The following is a 19,313-nucleotide window of genomic DNA, read 5'->3' as shown; positions in this document are numbered from 1 at the left end:
TGAGACGGAAGGATAGTGGACTTCGAAAAAACATTAAAGACGAACTACCTTAACAAGGACTTATTAATTCCCCATAACTAGGCAGCCAATGTTTATAGCCTCATCTGTCTCTCGTATTATCTTCAGAATAATTGAAATTGTATGTATTGCGTGGGTTGGCTTAGTGAGTCGCTTTTAAGCGTAGAATGAGCCTCGACGTGTTATCTGATTTATTAGATCTTGGATCTTAGATATAAAGGTACATCTCTTATGTATTTTCAGATCTGCTAAATTAAACTATTCCAACGCACGTGCTTTCGTGGAGTAAACGGCAGGGGGTCAATTTCACATGTAACCTGAGCGCGACAAGAAACGTTTGCATAGTAACACTGATGCAAGGTTGGAACTATTGTCGATTGGTGCATTAAAGTAATATTTCTATGGGAAATTGTTATAATTTCTCTATAGACTTATGTCTTTTTTTAAAACATTTTAGTTTGAATACATTCATGCATAGGTACATACTAGAGCTAAGGTACCTATATACCTTAGGTAGGTACATACATATGTACATATCTTATCTGCCAAGGCCTAATTGCGGGGCAGAAGTTGAAGAGGGAGATACATGTACCTTTGAACAGGGGAGGGTAGGACAGAATCCTGCAAGCACTTAAAGACAACAAAATGCCATGTTCGAGTCCAACAAACTATTAAACTATAGAAGTCTCAAAATAATATATATGGTAAAATAAAAATAAATAGAATTATTCGAGAGTAAAGAATATGTAATTATACGTAGTTACCTAAGGTATATATATATACCTATATATACATGTGAATGCCTTAAACTAAGCGGTACATATCCCACCTTGATCCCACCCGTTAGGTAACCTCGACCCCGCGTCAAGACGCGTTTAGTGGCTTTTTTTTCTGCCAGTCATGAACAAACAGGCAGGGGCAAGCCCTTGCTGATTAATTCTCAAATGATTGCAGCTGGCGAAACTTAACCAAATGCCTGCCAAAGAGGGTTTAATTGTTCCGACTGTTTTTCTTTACGCGCTAACCCGGAAACGCGCCATGAATTCTATTGGGACGCGTTTTCTACATAAAAATCCACTGTACTCGAAGTCTTTTCCTTCCAAACATCTCCCACTCAACATCAACCACAACAGGCCATAACATCATACTACATACATTGGATCTGCATTGCTTTTGCATACAGATATTTGTGGCTCTGGATTCATTATTTACATTGCCTAAGTCTTAACTTTATTTCCTTCTTCTTTACTCAATTCTTCATTTTCCACCCCACCGCCATTCCTTTCTCGGGTCTCTCAAAACCCAACACTCACCTTCAGCATGTATGTCAAGAAGCGTGATGGACGCCAGGAGCGCGTTCAGTTCGACAAGATCACAGCCCGTGTTTCAAGACTATGTTATGGTTTAGACACAGACCATGTCGATCCCGTTGCCATTACCCAGAAGGTCATCTCTGGTGTCTATGGTGGTGTCACCACAGTCCAGCTTGACGATCTCGTAAGTACACGATATCTCATGAGAGTTGGTTCTCCTCTAACTAGTTATTTCTTATAGGCAGCTGAGACGGCCGCATATATGACCGTCACTCACCCAGACTATGCTATCCTTGCTGCACGTATTGCCGTGTCAAACCTCCACAAACAAACGAAGAAGCAATGGTCTTCTGTCATCAGCGACCTTTACCACTACGTCAACCCGAAGAACATGAAACCATCTCCTATGATCTCCAAGGAGACGTACGAATGTGTTATGAGACACAAGGAGGATTTTGACTCCGCAATTGTCTATGACCGAGATTTCAACTACCAATACTTTGGCTTTAAGACTTTGGAGCGGTCTTACCTACTGAAGCTCAACGAGAAGATTGTAGAAAGGCCACAGCACATGATCATGCGTGTAGCTGTTGGTATCTGGGGCGATGATGTAGAGAAAGTCATTCAGACTTACAACCTCATGTCCAGCAAATACTTCACCCATGCTTCCCCCACCCTCTTCAACGCTGGAACCCCCCAGGCGCAGCTAGCATCCTGCTTTTTAGTCGACATGAAGGAAGATAGCATCGAGGGTATCTACGACACCCTTAAGACTTGCGCTATGATCTCCAAGACAGCCGGTGGTATTGGTCTCAACATTCACCGCATTCGTGCCACCGGTTCATACATTGCTGGCACGAATGGTACCTCCAACGGCATTGTGCCCATGCTGCGAGTCTTCAACAACACTGCGAGATACGTGGATCAGGGTGGCAACAAGAGGCCTGGCGCCTTTGCTATCTATCTCGAGCCCTGGCACCAGGATGTCTTCGAGTTCCTTGACCTTCGCAAGAACCACGGTAAAGAAGAGGTCCGTGCACGCGATCTTTTCCTCGCTCTCTGGATTCCCGACCTTTTCATGAAACGTGTTGAGAAGAACGGCGAGTGGACCCTGATGTGCCCTAGTGAGTGCGCGGGTCTTGCTGATGTCTACGGTGATGAGTTTGAGGCTTTGTATGAGAAGTACGAAGCAGAAGGTCGCGGCCGCCAGACGGTCAAGGCTCAGAAGCTATGGTACGCTATTCTGGAGGCTCAGACCGAGACTGGAAATCCCTTTATGCTTTACAAGGATCACTGTAACCGCAAGAGCAACCAGAAGAACCTTGGAACCATCCGCAGTTCAAATTTGTGCACTGAGATCGTCGAATACTCGGCTCCCGATGAGGTAGCCGTCTGCAACTTGGCCTCTCTTTCGCTGCCCTCATTCGTTGATTACAACAAGGGCACCTACGACTTCCAGAAACTACATGAAGTTACCCAAGTCGTCGCCCGCAACCTAAACAAAACCATCGATGTCAACTACTATCCTGTCCCGGAGGCACGCAACAGTAACATGCGCCACCGTCCTATTGGCTTAGGTGTTCAGGGTCTTGCAGACACCTTCCTAGCACTACGTATGCCATTTGAGTCCCCGGAGGCTCGACAATTGAACAAGCAGATCTTTGAGACTATCTACCACGCTGCCTTGACCGCGTCTGTGGAGATGGCCAAAGTTGAAGGTACCTACTCCACGTATGAAGGTTCTCCTGTCTCGCAAGGCATTCTCCAATACGATATGTGGAATGTTACTCCTAGTGACCTCTGGGACTGGGCTAGTCTCAAGGAGCAAATTAAGCAACATGGTGTACGAAACAGCTTGTTGGTTGCCCCTATGCCCACCGCCAGCACTTCCCAAATTCTGGGCAACAACGAATGCTTCGAGCCTTATACTTCGAACATCTACTCTCGTCGTGTCCTCGCTGGAGAGTTCCAAGTCGTCAACCCTTGGCTGCTCAAGGATCTTGTTGATATGGGTCTCTGGTCTGACGCCATGAAGAACCGCATCATTGCCGAAGGTGGTTCAATTCAGAACATCCCCAACATCCCTGCGGACCTCAAGACCCTTTACAAGACCGTCTGGGAGATCTCTCAACGAACCATCGTCCAGATGGCTGCCGACCGTGGTGCCTTCGTCGATCAGTCTCAATCGTTGAACATCCACATGAGAGAACCCACCATGGGTAAGATTACCAGCATGCATTTCACCGGTTGGAAGCTCGGCCTAAAGACTGGCATGTACTATCTCCGTACCCAAGCGGCTGCCGCACCTATCCAGTTCACTGTAGACCAAGAGGCCCTCAAGGTTGAAGACTCGAATTCCGCCAGGTCAGGTACGCTGAAGAAGCGTGCCCCTCCGGGTAATTATGTGTCTTCTCCATCCGCAGGTCTTTCCAGGCACGTATATTCCCAGCGGGACGACTTGAACAATAATCTGGCAGCGCCGCTTACCAATGGGATGCCGACGCCCAGCACCACTCCTCCCCTAGTCTCGGAGGTCAAGGTACCTCGACCTGTTGCATCACCCAATAAGGCTGTACCGTTTAAGGCAGATGTCGAAGAGGGCGATAGTCCCAAGGCTCTAGCTACCGAACCGGCAGAGAAGATCAGGGAGGAGGAACTCCCAGAGCCGGCCCTCGACGGCCAGAAGCCGAACCAAGATGAAGACAAGGAGGACAAGAGCAAAGAGCGCGAGTACGACATCTACGCCGATGCCGTCTTAGCTTGTAAGTCAAAATGATTAATTCTTAGTAACACATTCTAATAACTACCTACGCAGGCAGTATCGAGAACCCTGAGGCCTGTGTTATGTGCAGTGGTTAAAAGGTTTGATGAGGATATGGGAATGATTATGACACGTAGTTGACGAGGGAATAATGGGAACCGGGTTGTTAATGACAGAAGCGTGTCTGGTTTGGACCGCACGGAGAAACGTAGTAAATGAAGATGCATCGATGCAATTGCATCAGGGTTGGGGTCCATAGGACATGTGTTTAGCTCTACGCATGGGCTTGTATAACTATTTTCAATAGTTCTCCTGAGAAGTCGTATCTGGAGTTATTTATTGGCGACCATCGCGCATTTGATTACGGCTTGTCGCCGTGAATCAATCAATGAAGTTATTTAATAGGCATATTCTGTCACTAAGATGTGTGATGTGTAGGCGTTCGGATGAATCTATATTGCAGTTACCCCCGAAGCAATTCCTTGTCATGATGGTTGACCTGGTACATACCTTATCTTATATTCCACGTTGCCATGGGTTCATGGTTATTTGGAAACCGATGAGACAAGTAGTAGTATTTATTATATGTGCTCATTTAAATCATCATAAGTTGATGCGACGTACTTCTGGTAGATAATATCGGTTATTGATACCTAGCACATTGTACAGCTGTATTTTTCTTTTTGCTTTCGACAAGACAAGTGGCTCAATATGTCTTTTGCGCATACATACAACTTCTTATATCTGGAGATTGAGAGTGGCCTTAAAACTCATGAAGCAACGCCACCCGTTAGGTCAGGTAAATACAATGAACATCCTCGTGGTGCTCCGAGACAGTGATCAAGACACAGCGATGCTCGGGAGGATCCTATTAGGCATCTGTTAAAGCCATCAATACATAAACGTAGGTACCTAAGGAGAATATCCTACCTGCCAGACATAAAAGATCTAGGACTTGGTAGGATCAAAACAGCATGCGGGAGTAGAATTAACCATGGTTCCGATTATAGGGTGTTCGACACGCGTCCTACGACATGGGCAAGACATGGAATAAAACATTAGGGTTGGTGTCGTACATAATCTTCCCTATCACATTGGAAAGTGTAGCTTGACGGGTAGCTAGGACCTCTGGTTCCCTTCCGAAAGATTATCCGTGTGCCTTACCGACTACAATTATTTCGATAGCAGTTTAGGTCAGGGCAGATCATATCAGTGTTTTAATGACGGAGGGGAGAAAGACGAGCGGTTCGACAAACCCCAGCCACGTACATAACCTGCTGAGAAGTTTCGCCTGCGGCCACGGCAGGCCAGGCGGGTTTCGGTGAAACATATAGACGGGCAATGCCAATATAGGTAGATGTTTGTTGCTCGGCCAATGACGGTGATGGAGCCAATGGTATACATATGTATGTATGCGGGAGATGCTAGGCCTACGAGGTGTGCACTACCCTAGCGCCTCAGCCGTCTACGTAATATTACGGGGAAGGATGTTTTGCTCCGGGACGAGATATATGGTATATGTGTATGTGTGTGTGTATGTGTGTGCCAAGCTGGTTCCTTGCCGTAGCACAGAACATCAGCTTTTTCTCGAACGGGACAGGTTTTTGCGGCAGCTTGCTAGCGTCTGGGGGAGCATTGTGTGTCCAGCGCAAGTTGCAAGTTGCACCGGATGGTGGTGCAAATTTCCAGCTGTTTCACTTCGCGAGGCTGTTTTCTTCCCGGCGATAATTCTTTGTCCCCTATGTCGCTACTTTGAAGATATGCGGCCGGAGCGATCATAGCCAGGTAATTGCTGGGAAGTTGGAATGAAGCCTAAGTCCTAAGTCCTATGACCTATGACCTATGTGTAAGGAGGATTGAACGCGAATGGATGGTTCGGGACCACAACTCCCTACTCAGGTGCTGAGTCGTGCCACGACGGGAACTCGGTGAGACCGGTTATCGACACTAGCAACGGTGAGAACCCGTTTAACATATGCCCAAAGCAACTAGGCCCAGTAGCTTGTTAACGTAAGTAATCGTAGGTGGTTAACCTAGAGTGTCTATTAATGCATCGAGTACCTATCAACCCACAACGCTGGGACACATCGAGACGGTTAGTTGTCGCTGGGGAAATGCGTCTGTTGTAACTTGATGTGACATCAACGGACAACTCATCAACATCGGCTGGGCCAGTTTGATGGGGCCTCCCACTAGACAGGGTCTTCAATCTTGCTTTTTCTTTTCTTCTTGCAGGATACGGGTAAGGTATATTCACCTTCACCCCTTCACCCCTTCACCCCTTCACCGATGAGAATTCATAATTATTCAAATACAGGTCTCATATTAAATGGCTCTTCATAACCGTATGCTTTTGACAGTTAGGGACCTAGGTTAGCTACACACTTAGGAGAATTAAGTTAATCAAGTTGGTTCTTGGACTTAGACCAGGAACGTGTTCTGCAAAACTCCTGATAACTTCTGATAATGGCCTTAGGTAAGTTGAAGAGTGGAGGGTGGAGGGTGGAGAGTCGGAAGTGGAGAATTGGACTGAGAAGCTGAAAATCTAGATGCAAGGCACGGTTGCAACTTTTGCTCTTAGCTATGATTGATGTCATACCTTTTTCAACCAATCAGATTAGATAAACTTAGTAACTAATTCATGCTTAGGATCCTGCCCCGCATGAACTTCAATGATGGATCCACACGTCTTTCAAATGAGACCTCCATCATATGTTTTTAGCAAGAACAAGGACACCAAGAACAAGGACAGCAACGCATACATACTCTTGTTCATAACTTGAATATGACCCCTGATACATAGAATATCTCGTATTCAGCCCAACCTCTTAGATCTTTTAGATGATAATACTACCTCCAGATACATAAATGCAGCCAGACGGTATCCAGCACAGCTATTGGCACGGCGCTTATACCGAATGCCGGTCTACAATAGCTTAGATAATCAATATCACCAGCCAATCAAATCTCTGGGTTACCATGTCCAGTTGTCCATATACAGTAATCGCCTTAATCGTAACCCTTGCAGGGTTTTTTCCTGGAGCTCCCTCCGCTTTGAATCAATCTATTTACCTATCCTAGTATCGACTCTCTTTCCAGAATTCCAGAATTTCCTTGGTTGCTTCCACTAAATCAACAAGCTAGCATATGGGCATCACATTCAAATTTCAGAGTCTACGAATCAGTGGTTGTTTGTTTATTATCACAACCATGTACACATACAGGCTAGTTGGATACTACGACGAATACATCCAAATCGGTAGACATCTAGAACAAGAAACTACCTAGGTAAGGCGGTAGGCGGTTGTTTAGACAAATTCACAGAACATTACCAACTCCGATTTCCTTTCTTGATGCTATACATTATATGATCTTCAACGCTAATTATATGCTATTTAACCATCGAATTCATAGTTGTGTTTATTTCCCCAGTAGTCTGAGGTCTAGCATTGCCAGATACAGCTTACATAGATATTAGCCTTCCTTCTTTTAGTCCGACCCAAATTAGATACAGACGACTAAAGACAATTCCAGCTAAGATAGGACCAGTAAATATTAATGAGCCCGTCGCGTACATGCTTGCTTTGCCTAGGTACATAGATCAGATGTAGTACTCAATGATGCAACTCGGTATGGGCTGTCAAGTCCCGTGCCAAGTATACATGTACTGGCTGACTGGACGATGCGGGCCAAGCTTGCAACTTAGCACCTGCTATCATTGATGCTGTCCTCGTTCATGCTAGCATCGACGATCAGCAACCGGATTTTTGGGAGCTACGCAACAATATGTATTGGTGGTGGATCAGGTACACATTACGCTAGGCTTTCATTAGTATGAGGTAGCCTCAAATCATCACCCTCGGTACCTACATCTATGTACCTTTATATGTGGACGCGGGTACCTTTTTCCATGCAGGTTTGGTGCAAAATACAATATTTGACTAGACAACACCCTAACTACGGGAGTACCTAAATAATTCTGGAGGGGAGTTGTAGGTACAATATCTTTAGTGTTTGTGTACATCGAAACATTGATACCTGCATGTGGATCAGCTAGCCACATCATGTTAGAATAAATCAGATTACTTGAGGAACTGGAGATGATACATTCGTTAGTTAGTATTCAATAGGATCAAATTTCATGTATGACTTAACCTCTCTGGTCGATTAATTATTTAATTGCCTTGGTAACCGATCATCCGCTCTTTCCTTCTCCGTAGCTCCTTCACAATTTTTACCTCCCACGTGTAAGGAAGAATCACCAAGCAAGCAAGCAACAAGTTTCCAAATATTAAAGCTTGAAACAGCTGCCTTCCTTCCAACTTTCTTCCTCTTTCACCACCAAGATTCAACACCCAAGTCGAAAGATTCAAGTTGTGATAGCCTCGACTTGCGAACTCTTGCCCACCTGGATCTTACTCCGTCTCTGCCTGGTAAGTAATTATTTCTCGTCCCTGTCAACAACCAGTTTGCATTGTTGTCCCTACACATTTCGCGCGCATATACACACCTCACCTCATCATTGTCCCCTTCCAAACCACTACCTATTATTACCTTGTCGGTGCGTGTCACCTTGCACATTTTTACCAACCCTTTCCCTTCACTTTCCAATTTAATCACTTTTCATTACCTATTACTTTCTGCACCTCTGTTTCGTGTCTTACATCGCACAAGTACATACACAACCGAAGGAAATTACCTCCTTGAAGGACATTCAGGTGCGCTTTCCTCTCTGGTTAGATAACCACTATATCGTACCTGCCTTCTTGTAGCTGCCTACCTCGCAGCCTCTCTTCTAACCGATAAACACAATCGGTCCCCTCTTCCCAATCTTGACATCTATCCAACTCATCTCTTTTTTCACAACATTTTCCACATTCACAAACATAGATCTTCCACCAACATCACAACTGTGAACTCACCCTCATCCACACACGAACACACATTTCACAATTTTGCACGCTTTTTGAGCATCCATTTCTACGATTTTCTACGGTTTCATTTTGACAGCAGCAATTCTTACCATTCTTGGTTCACAGTCAACCGATCTCAACATATCGACCTTTCGTCATCAATCTGCCTACGGCATTATCCAAGATGAAGTTCTCTACGATCCTTGTTGGCGCTGCTGCAGCCGTTGCTGCGGCTCAGGGCTCCGGCTTCCCTCAGGGCTTCCCTGAGTGCGGTGTAAGTATTATCCTCTATTTACTTCCTAATTCTTGATGCCTAACCCCAAAAAATATAATATCGAATTACACTTACTCAATCCTTTTTTAGGTCACCTGCGTCAACAACATGTTGAGCCAAGCTTCCCAGCTTGGATGTTCCGACGTCACCCCCTCGTGCCTCTGCACTAAACAGAACTTCATATACGGAGTTAGAGACTGCGCTACGGAGTCGTGCCCTGACCAATCCGTCGCCCAGCAGGTCATCCAGTACGGTAGTCAATACTGCGCTGGTAAGTCTCATTGTAGCCAAGTTAATTGGTAACTTACCCATGACTCTGCTAACCATTCGGGATAGGTGTTGGTGTTGCCGTCTCTGGTATTCCCTCTGCTGTAAGTTGTAGCTATGAAAATTTGGTTCTAACTTTGGCTGACTCATGAATTCTTAGACTGGCGAGAATCCCAGTGCCTCCACTACTTTGGTTGCGACCGATTCTCCCACCGCCAACCCTAGTGTAAGACTTTCCCTATATCTAAATGTTTTCTATACAACCACTAACAAAAAACCGAAGTCCTCTCAGGGATCAGCTTCGGCTTCAGCTTCGGCTTCATCGGATTCGTCCGCCTCGACGGCTTCTGAAGGTTCAACTTCCGGAGGATCAGCAACTCAAGAGTCCAGCAGTAAGAGCCTCTCCTTCACCATCGTAACGGGAAGCTACGGTGACGTTTATATCTCAATGCTCACAGACAATTCAGCTTCCGGTACTGGTGTTGTTGTTATCCCTATCACCACGGAGACCATCTCGACTACTATCAGCGGCAGCGATGGCCCCATCACCTCGGCGGTTGTTAGTACTGTCTTCTCGACTTCTGGAGCTTCCGCCTCGGGCAGTGCCACCTCTGGAGCCGAGTCTGGATCTGTCACTACGGGTGTGATCGAGTCGACTGTTACCACCAACGGCTCAACCCTGGTAAGCAGCATCACCACCACTGGTCCGGCAAGCAGTGAAACATCGGAGGGAAGCAGCGAGTCTGCCCCCAACGGAAGCGCCGAGTCTGCTTCATCTACTTCGAATCCCGCCGCACAGCGAACCGCAGCACCAGTTGGCCTCATTGCTGCTGCTGGTTTAGCCGCTCTGATGCTATAAACAACTTGGTGAGCAAGTGATTTGGTCAGGCTGAATCTCAATTCAGAAAAAAACGGCATTTGGTTTGAGAGGGTATGCAAACAGGTCACATAATATTATTGGTCGGTTAGTGTGAGGATGATTCACGATAGCTGGGAATTCCCCTTGACTTGATGATGCGATGACTTCGAGGTTACGGGCGGCTTTTTACGATGTATAAATGATTCATTGTCCTTCTTAGGACTACTAATACCTGTTTTAGAGATACCCACCCCCTGAGCAGATGGCATCAGGCATCAGGCAGTGGAGTTGGCTTCTCGCTTTCATCAATGGAACTAATAAATAGTGCTTCTTTTCATCAACGCATATGTCTCTGTGTGAAGTACCCAATTCATGTTATGCCCAGTGTGCAGTTGTTGTTGTTGTTTTTTTGGACCAGGTTGTAACTCGCGCATCGTATGATAGCTAATAGCTGCACTTGCATGCATTTACGCATAAGCCGAAAAAAGAGGTTTATAACATAACTAGTAACCCGTTGATAATTCATTTTGTGAATCGAAGTACAAACTACCGTAGTCTTTTACATCCTTACCCTTATGCAATCCCTTGTCAATCTACCTGCATGTACAGGTAGGCATAGTAGCTTCATAATTTTGATTTTGGCCAACTGGTAGCCACTGCTATTAAAACCTTCGCTGCCAGGTAGGTACACTTGTATATACCTGTATATACCTGTATATATATAGGTACCTTACTCCTTTACAGCCCAGCCCAACCAGTTCAATCCAAAAAAAAAACATTCCCCTTATCACGAACTTCGGCTTCAATTATTTATTCCTTCGCTTTACTCCTATTGCCTTATCCATGATAACCCTCTACTATTTCGGTTTCGGTTGACAATATGGGGCAGATGCAAAGTATCACTATGAGGCGACATCAACAGTCGCCTGCTCCAACATTGCCAGACAATACTAAGCCGGCTTTCTTGAACCTACCACTAGACATAATTTACATCATCTACAATTCATTCTTAGACCCAGTATCAAAACTAACCCTTACTCTGACATGTAAAGACATGTTCGCCGTAATACCAATCAAATCGCTGCCAAGACTAGACCTCTCTGACCTGGGAGAATTCCTCCACCTGCTTGAGAAAGACATGAATGGTCCACGGCCGAGTTACTTTTGCCGTGCCTGTACGCGTCTACATTACCTCGAAGACACCCGTGGGGACGAAACCATATTCAGTTATAGCCACGCCATAAAATCAAATAACGGTTGCTGCAGTTACGTATGGTTTAGTGGAAGCGATTTCACCATCGGATACCACCACATCCGCCTCGCTATGAATCGGCACTAGTACGGCGCACCTGGAGGCTTGGCGTTGAGCGCATTTGAGGTCGTAAACCAGTCGAGTTACCGCCAGCCGCGTTGGTTTCGGAAATGGTCGGCAAGGATTATAGATGACGAGCTTTTCCTGTCTTCTACGCAAAAGGCCCGCTTCGTCGGTGCCGAGGGTGACTTTCGAGACCTCCTTGACCGGAGGGAATACCAGATATGTGCGCATACTTGGACAATGCAGCGTGGGGTTGGGTTCAGGGACAAGGAAGAGGAAGAGGGGGAGAAGCTTCAAAAGTATATTCGAAGGCTTCAGGCGGCCTACGACCAGAGGGTGCGGATGGACGGTGGCGCTCCTGAAGCTCAAAGTTACTGGTATAACCCTCAATGGGGCCCAGGCCGCACTGTCAACTCCTTTAGGCTTGAGAAAAGCACAGATTCCATGCTACATTCCAAGCTTTTAAGGCAATGTCGGGACGTCCCTGGATCGTGCCTCTTCTGTGATACTGATTATACAACGACTCTCGAGAAAAGAAAGGTTGGACATTGGTGGGAGCGTGGGCAGGAGGAATGGGTCCTAACCATCGTCACCTATCATCAGCTGGGACACGGTCTGATACCAGATGACCCGACATGGATAGCGTTTAAGACGAAATATTCCAGCTATACCGGGCCTTTCCGCGAAGAATTTGGATCCTTACCTAGAAGCGTGAAGGAAAAGTGGGATGAGTCTGTTTCACGCGACACTGCTGAGTGAACACTTCATTCGACAACGCTTGAGTATGCTCTGCTGGGGAGGTATTCCCAACTGGTGGTTGGGTAGGGGTTATCTTAACTTAAGCGCTCGACCTACATTGATTTGTTTGTTTTTACATAGCGGTGCTTGACTTAAGCCAAGGGGTAGATACATGTAGATAATTGACAGCCAAATACATATCATAGTATGCTTTCACGTTGAAGAACACTGTCACTCGTAACGTTTTGCGGGGTGTACGTAGCTTCGTCTTTGAAATAATAACTTCGTATGCCGTATGGCGATTGGTTTTGATCCTAGATTACGATGCTATCTAAAAGAATGGTTAGGTCACATTAGGTAGAACAAATGAGGTTAGTGATTTGGAAACCTGGCCCAGGTTGAAAAAAAGGGGGGAGTGTTTTGTAGACAACATTTATTGGGAAATCACAACTTTTCTAATGATAGGTATGCAAACTACTAAGCGTAATGACGTTTCGTAAAAAGGATGAGCAGATATACGAAGTCCGTTCAAGCAAGCATCGCTATGCTAAATACTCTCTTCAAGTTGTTAGAATAAATTCGACTCGCAAATGTGTTCCGGTTTCTATCGCTTGAAATTCGACGATGTTTATAGACTTGGGTACTTTGTTTTCCCCAGTGCTAACGCGGGATAATACACCTCATATACGCATTGCAGGAGTTTATCTACTCATATTGTGAAGTTTCGCTAGGGTAAACGCTATAAGAAACGCATTGCGTCCACCGTCTCTCCTATCTCACATATAACCTTAGTGATTCTTATACGTTTCGCCCGGACTACCCTTACTAACGTCCTTTCAGAGAATACTATAGGATCCTGTTGCTCTTGGGCGGAGACCTGGCATCAAATCAAGTGTCCTCAATCTCCTATGTTGCCTTTTGAAAATGATCTTCAAGCTTGTCGATCAAATTTTTCATGGGCTCCAATGCACCTAGAGGCAGCTCCAACGGTGGCTCCAACTCAGTCCGTGGCTCAGACCAGGGGCACACAAGACAGGAATACATCCCACGTAGTTCGACTTCTGCTTTGTGAATGTGGATGCCAATTGTGTCTAATATGATAGAGAGGGTTCGCCTGGTATCAATATCATTTTGATCGGCTATTGATAACTCGGGAGGCGGCATCGCCTGTGGATATCGCAACTCAAATTCCTAGTCAATGGGAGGGTTATTAAACCTACGGAGTACGGTTCCTATTTGATTAAGTCGGGCGATAATCCAGTCTAACCTGTTAGACATACAGCGCGGGTAACCATCAAGAATCCGACTAATCCTCACAAGAAGTTGTCTCCTGTGTTGGCGGCCTATGAAAATGTAATTCGTATTGCGTAACAGGAGGCGAATTCGGCCTTTAATTTGGTCTAATAGTTGGTAGGCTCTTGGAATAGCACCAACCATATCTTGCCATTGCTCCAATAGAAGTTGAAACTGCGGTGGCTGCGGCTCTGACTCAGGTTGGTCACTCATAGTGTCACTCATGGTAATGAAACGCGACTTGTTCTCGCTGTCGTCTGTGGGATGGCGTAATAATGTTGCTGGCGTAGAGGTTCTCGATCAGAATGGAACAGCTGACAGGACAGGACCAAGGCCGAAAGAACGATTGGTCGTTGAGTGGAATATTCGTAGTTATGTGAAATTTTATTGAAAGAGAAGCAAACGATCAAGATCTTGGAAAGCGACAGGTGGTTTTTAACTAGCTAGCTACCTAGGTACCTGCCCTCGATTGACTTTGGTAATATGGAAGGAAGCCTGGGGGTATCCCCAAGGTAACTACTACCTGGTAGGAGCTAACTTCTAGGAAAGAGATGATATCTTGAGGGAAGCCACCCCGTATTAGAAACCTTATATGTATATAATACCTACCTACATATGTACCTAAAGTATAATATCTTTTACATCTTCAACCCCCCTACCTTCACTTTCTCTATTTCATCTCTAATCTTCGCAGTTAAATACATAAGCACAATATCCTAAATAGGTACTCCCATCAATTTCTACAAGCCTTATAAGGGGATTCTATCTAATAGATACTATGCGCATAACTTTCTTATTGTTTTCTTTGCGTCTATCGTGAGATAATGATAACTTCGACTAAGTTAGAACGTCAGTACATAGTGTAGCCGACGAACTAATGCACCCCAGATCACGAGATGGTGCGGGGTAGCTTCATACAGGCGCATGCAAGACAAGGGCAACCGGGATATATTTAGCCTTATATTACGCCTCTCTATAATCCTGAACGCTACGAAATTTACACTAGGTTAGGTACCTAAGGTCACCATGGCTTCCACAAAGATCCGACTTGCTACTGCATCCCCAGGGACGCAGGCGACTACCAAGGAGACCCTCGCACAGCTTCGTCACATCGCCCAACGCGCCGCGGCTAAAAAAGCTGATATCCTACTACTCCCGGAAGCTTATCTCGGCGGCTATCCCCGGGGCTCAGACTTTGGATGCAAGATAGGGTCTCGTACTGCGGAGGGCCGTGACGATTACCTGCGCTACTTCAAGAATGCTGTAGACCTGGGAGACACTGTTGGCGACGGGGCCGGAGCCGGTGACGCTTGGGTCAGACGGCAGTTGAGTGTTGACGCTGTAGTAGCCGGCGATGCGCAGGGACCGGTGAACAGGGGTGACGGGACGAGAGAAGAAATCGAGCGAATCGCAAGGGACACGGGCGTCTTCATCGTGGTGGGGCTCGTAGAGAAGGCAGGGGGTAGCTTGTATTGCTCTGTTATATATGTTTGCCCTAAGCTAGGGGCTATCGGGAAAAGGAGAAAAGTCCAGCCAGTAAGTATGATATTTCTTACCTCCTGTGACTAGCCAATGGCCCTTGCAGGTTATATGAAGCCACCTAGGTCATAGTTGGCAAGGTCAGGTATTGTAGATTTTCCACCTTTACTTGTTGAACTGCCGGTGTTTCCATAAGAGAAATCCCATTGGGATTTCAATCCGGATCATTATCCAATTAGCAGCTGCAGTCTCAGCAGAATACACATACAGTTCTACAAGGATGAGAATTCTATGGGAGACATACTATCAGGAAACATCCATAAGAAAACAAAACCTGACATAATTAGCTAACAGCAGACAGACAGGCACAGAACGACTTATCTGGGCGCAAGGATCGGCTGCGACCCTCAAAGCAGTGAGCACCACAATCCGCGGCGTCCGTATTAATCTAGCTGCCGCTATCTGCTGGGAGAACTATATGCCTCTTCTACGACAGAGCCTCTACGCCCAAAATGTCAATCTATATCTCGCGCCTACGGCAGATAACCGTGACGCTTGGCTGTCGTGTAAGTGACCTGCCCCCTTTTTTAACCTCGGAGTTGTTATTCATTTCTGGGAGTCATTGCTCCGAAGAATACGCCTATAGTATTGTATTAGAATGAAATGATAGAAGACCTAATGCTGGTATATGCAGTGATGCGCACCGTAGCCCTCGAGGGCCGCTGCTTCGTCGTCAGCTCCAACATGTGCGTGCGTGGAGATGCCGCCGCGGACTCCGCAGCCACGCGTAACCGCAAGCATAGAGTTTCAACTCACAGCGACCACCAAAAAGGCGCGGCCGGAAGACGGAACTCGTTTATGACTGAAGACGGCTTCGAGATCGCGCTGCCCCTATCTCCAACCTCCCCGGGTGCACCTGGGAAACCGAGGATGGCAAGCCAGGGCAGGAGAAAGTCTGTGTTCGACGAGGATGGCAACGAGATCGCGCTTCCGGAAGGAGACCTGACGGCCTCCGCCGTGGTCGAAGAGGAGGAAGAGACGCGGGTTGAGCTCGATTCTCCAGCATTAGTGAAAACTCCTGCTGCAGTAAGCAATAGCTTTGTCTCTCGCGGTGGATCCAGCATCATCTCTCCTTTCGGCGATGTCCTCGCTGGCCCGCAATGGGAGGACGAGGAGGGCATTATCTACGCGGACGTCGATTTCGATGATTGCATCCGTGGAAGGCTGGATTTGGATGCTGCGGGAAGTTATTCAAGGTATAGAATACCCACCCCCTTGCCCCTTTTCTACACTATGACTGCAGTGCTATTAGGTGCATATTCAGCTAACAACGGACTCTAGGAATGACTCTTTCAAGTTCTCCGTGGCAGGTTTGGATCTTGATCCCTTGCCATACTACTAGTTTCCTTTTTCCTCAATATGCTTTTAAATCTATATCGTTCTCGAATCCTAGCGATGATCCAGTTGAAGGTAGTACGATGTAAGGTATCGCGTGGTCTAGCCTAGTTGTGCAAATCTTTTTGAGATCCGGGCTGCTGGGAAGTTATACGTGTACCTACACCCCCTTTTCTTCAAGTACCAGCCATTCATTCATTCACTTGAGTTGTTCGAGTCGAATTAACCTCACCTGTATAAAGCATCCTGCCAAGACTAATAGTATTTATAAGAGCAGCTCAATCGCAATCTTGTTCTAAATTCAACTTGTAGTACAGTAACGGGTATCTAATTCGCCATCAATCCCAGCCGGTGCCTGCCTGCATGTCTTCCGTAGCCCAGAAGCCACCCCGAAGCCACCCCAAACGCAAAAAAAAATAGGAAAATGACTCAAAAATGCACGAACTCCCCTATCCTCGCCCACCGCGGAATCGTGTCGTGGGACATCATCGCATTCGCGAGAAGAAACATTATCATACCCGTCTAACCTAATCTGCCAGTAACCTGCTGAATGAGATGAAGTTCTTCTAAATCGCTACACTACAAAGGGCTCGCTTGTTATCAAGATGAGCTCTTTCTTCGATGCTCGCGCTTCTCAACCCATATCTTCTACTCCTTGTCCTTCGTCACAAGGTTCTCGTCATTCTCTTCAGCCACGGCACCCTTCTCCGCCGCCTCGCGCGGGGATGCAAGCGGGCTGTTTACGCCACCAACGCTTCCACCAATGCTATCGGCACGATTGTGGTTGAAGAGGCCGCTACGGACGCTGGCGGCGTCCCCGGTGAGGCTTTGCTTTGCATAAAAACTATTGCGCTCGCCGGGTAGAGTGGGCGTAATTCCAGTTGTAGAGTAGATACTCGTACGTTCGTTGGCCCCGGCAATTCGCGAGGTCGACTGGTGTAGACCCGGAGTCGATATATCGCGACCACCGCTGCCGTCGATATTGGCACTGAGGACACTGAGCGGTAGGGACTCGCGGCTCCCTCCCCAGAGGGAGGATGGCGCGAGAGCACGTACCGACGCGTCGGTGTCCATAGACCTTCGACGGCGCCTCTTGCTAGAAGAAGCTAGCGTGAGGATCGACGCGTTGTCGGTGAGAAGATTATTTGCGGTGGCTGTATTGTAAGTGGTTGGATAGCCAGGGTTCGAATGGGGTGCAAGATACGGAGGAATCGCGGAGGCGGGAGAATTGGTGGGGAAAGGTTGGGTAAATTGGATAGTCTGGTAATTTCCTTGGTTGCCTTGATTGGACGAGTGACCTCCATGAGGCGGGCCGTTGACTGCGGTATTTGGTCCCATAGACTGGATGGTGGTGAGAGTAGTCGTTAGAGACCGTACAGAGGGTGCAGGGGAAGAGAAAGTGCTATCTCCTCCTTTTCGAGAATCGAGACCTCCACCAGCAGTGCGGCTCGTGCCTGCTACCGAGGATGCCATATGCGAAGGAGCATGGAGGGATTGGGTGGCTTCGTAGTCGGTGGACACGGTATGTGCTACAGAGGGGGCACCGGCGGTGGGAGGCGCGGTTTCTTCGGTAGATGTTCGCATAGAAGAACGACTTCCCGGGGCTAAAGAAGGATCAGAAATCCTAGCGCTGCGAGAGGTCAAGAAAGATGGATCACTCTGGTGGGTAGGTATGGAGATGCCGATGCGTCCAGACTGTGGGTATGGGTTGTTATTCTTCGAGGGTCGTTTCTTGGAACCCTTGGGGACGGCATCTCGTTTCGAATGGTTATGTCGACCGCCCTCGGTAGAGGAAGCGGCATTCTTGAAGTTGGCTAGCTTCTTGACCCACGTTGTGAAAGGCCGTCTGCGACCTGAGCGTTCTTGACGATCTGTCGTGATGAATAACATGTTAGAGATACAATGCTGCGTCATAGCTTAAGGAATTAAATGTATAGAAGGGCTAAAGAGGTGGGAGGTGGGAAAAGAGAGGGGGTGAAAGAAGAGATGAGATATATGTCTATAACTATGCCTTAGAGGAACCCGAGAAGAGGGAATACTCACCAGTAGGGAGAGGAGATGTCTCAGTCATGGCCATCTGGGGGCTAGACAGAGTTGCAAGGTGGCGATTAAACTGTAAATAGTCTTAGGTCAAGGTTTGATTTGGTGCACGTTTCCCCGGACTAGAATGCCAAATGAAAGGTAACGCGGTGATTTTCTGAGGTGTTGGCGCAATGACTCCCAATTGATGATAGTTGGCCCGCACAAAGTCGTTGGAAAGTTGGGCAGGTATGCGACAATGATCTAGACCTTATGATGTTGTCTGCTGTCTGCTGTCTGCTGTCTGTTGTCGTTCGGACTTTGAGGGTGGAGAGACGGAGAGATGGAGTGACGGCTTTTATTGAGATATCGAAATGCCCGTTCTTTCGGAAATAGGCTAACGTATTGGGCTCTGATGTTGTGGTAATAGGGGGGATGCGGCCCAATGTGACGAGATTTTCTACCTAATAGGACGGTATTAGGGTCTGTAGGGATGGAAATAATGGTAGAATGGTTCTCTTTAAGACACCATCATCAGTGATGAGGTGCGACGGGGAATGGATATTTTGTGGATATGGGATATGGGAAATGTGGAAATATGGAAATGTGGATATTATGGCTGTATGGCTGAATGCAGGTGGGTTTTAGTTTTAGGTATGTCTCCGAAAT

The 19,313-nt window shown here is 46.8% G+C and overlaps 5 protein-coding genes across 5 annotated transcripts; 4 read left to right on the top strand and 1 right to left on the bottom strand.

Moving 5' to 3' along the window:
• The first annotated feature begins 1,248 nt into the window (after positions 1-1,248).
• On the top strand, positions 1,249-4,335 carry F4813DRAFT_246824 (ribonucleoside-diphosphate reductase large chain). Its single transcript, XM_049240094.1, has 3 exons — positions 1,249-1,515; positions 1,573-4,093; positions 4,147-4,335. Exons 1-3 carry the CDS (start codon positions 1,339-1,341, stop codon positions 4,188-4,190), a joined length of 2,742 nt encoding a protein of 913 aa, XP_049095612.1. The 5' UTR covers positions 1,249-1,338; the 3' UTR covers positions 4,191-4,335.
• A 4,596-nt stretch (positions 4,336-8,931) lies between these two features.
• F4813DRAFT_246788 (uncharacterized protein) lies at positions 8,932-10,590 on the top strand. The gene is made up of 6 exons (XM_049240093.1): positions 8,932-9,279; positions 9,370-9,550; positions 9,616-9,650; positions 9,707-9,772; positions 9,830-9,938; positions 10,014-10,590. The coding sequence occupies exons 1-6, from the start codon at positions 9,190-9,192 to the stop codon at positions 10,403-10,405; spliced, it is 873 nt and encodes a 290-aa protein (XP_049095611.1). The 5' UTR covers positions 8,932-9,189; the 3' UTR covers positions 10,406-10,590.
• A 695-nt stretch (positions 10,591-11,285) lies between these two features.
• On the top strand, positions 11,286-12,535 carry F4813DRAFT_399645 (uncharacterized protein; the record flags this gene model as incomplete). The annotated part of the gene is made up of 2 exons (XM_049248192.1): positions 11,286-11,675; positions 11,745-12,535. The coding sequence occupies 2 exons, from the start codon at positions 11,286-11,288 to the stop codon at positions 12,477-12,479; spliced, it is 1,125 nt and encodes a 374-aa protein (XP_049095610.1). The 3' UTR covers positions 12,480-12,535.
• Positions 12,536-14,727: 2,192 nt separating this feature from the next.
• On the top strand, positions 14,728-16,912 carry F4813DRAFT_373556 (carbon-nitrogen hydrolase). The gene is made up of 4 exons (XM_049244831.1): positions 14,728-15,287; positions 15,592-15,796; positions 15,925-16,486; positions 16,572-16,912. The coding sequence occupies exons 1-4, from the start codon at positions 14,778-14,780 to the stop codon at positions 16,630-16,632; spliced, it is 1,338 nt and encodes a 445-aa protein (XP_049095609.1). The 5' UTR covers positions 14,728-14,777; the 3' UTR covers positions 16,633-16,912.
• F4813DRAFT_373555 (uncharacterized protein) lies at positions 16,913-19,298 on the bottom strand. Its single transcript, XM_049244830.1, has 2 exons — positions 18,669-19,298; positions 16,913-18,496 (listed from the first exon to the last, which is right to left on the bottom strand). Exons 1-2 carry the CDS (start codon positions 18,700-18,702, stop codon positions 17,274-17,276), a joined length of 1,257 nt encoding a protein of 418 aa, XP_049095608.1. The 5' UTR covers positions 18,703-19,298; the 3' UTR covers positions 16,913-17,273.
• Positions 19,299-19,313: the final 15 nt, after the last annotated feature.

The sequence above is a fragment of the Daldinia decipiens genome (assembly GCF_022478715.1).
Source record: "Daldinia decipiens strain CBS 113046 unplaced genomic scaffold F4813scaffold_44, whole genome shotgun sequence".
Classification (NCBI taxonomy): domain Eukaryota; kingdom Fungi; phylum Ascomycota; class Sordariomycetes; order Xylariales; family Hypoxylaceae; genus Daldinia; species Daldinia decipiens.
The sequence above is the reverse complement of the archived record's forward strand: the minus strand, read 5'-3'. Positions and strand labels throughout refer to the sequence as shown.

Excerpts from the sequence above, each read along its gene's own strand:
- F4813DRAFT_246824 (XM_049240094.1), top strand. The coding sequence starts at position 1,339 with ATGTATGTCAAGAAGCGTGATGGACGCCAGGAGCGCGTTCAGTTCGAC. Across the intron at positions 1,516-1,572 it reads CAGTCCAGCTTGACGATCTC|GCAGCTGAGACGGCCGCATA; the intron begins GTAAGTACACGA and ends TATTTCTTATAG. Across the intron at positions 4,094-4,146 it reads CGCCGATGCCGTCTTAGCTT|GCAGTATCGAGAACCCTGAG; the intron begins GTAAGTCAAAAT and ends CTACCTACGCAG.
- F4813DRAFT_246788 (XM_049240093.1), top strand. The coding sequence starts at position 9,190 with ATGAAGTTCTCTACGATCCTTGTTGGCGCTGCTGCAGCCGTTGCTGCG. Across the intron at positions 9,280-9,369 it reads AGGGCTTCCCTGAGTGCGGT|GTCACCTGCGTCAACAACAT; the intron begins GTAAGTATTATC and ends ATCCTTTTTTAG. Across the intron at positions 9,551-9,615 it reads CGGTAGTCAATACTGCGCTG|GTGTTGGTGTTGCCGTCTCT; the intron begins GTAAGTCTCATT and ends CATTCGGGATAG.
- F4813DRAFT_373556 (XM_049244831.1), top strand. The coding sequence starts at position 14,778 with ATGGCTTCCACAAAGATCCGACTTGCTACTGCATCCCCAGGGACGCAG. Across the intron at positions 15,797-15,924 it reads CCGTGACGCTTGGCTGTCGT|TGATGCGCACCGTAGCCCTC; the intron begins GTAAGTGACCTG and ends TGGTATATGCAG. Across the intron at positions 16,487-16,571 it reads GCTGCGGGAAGTTATTCAAG|GAATGACTCTTTCAAGTTCT; the intron begins GTATAGAATACC and ends AACGGACTCTAG.
- F4813DRAFT_373555 (XM_049244830.1), bottom strand. The coding sequence starts at position 18,702 with ATGGCCATGACTGAGACATCTCCTCTCCCTACTG. Across the intron at positions 18,497-18,668 it reads GACATCTCCTCTCCCTACTG|ATCGTCAAGAACGCTCAGGT; the intron begins GTGAGTATTCCC and ends TCATCACGACAG.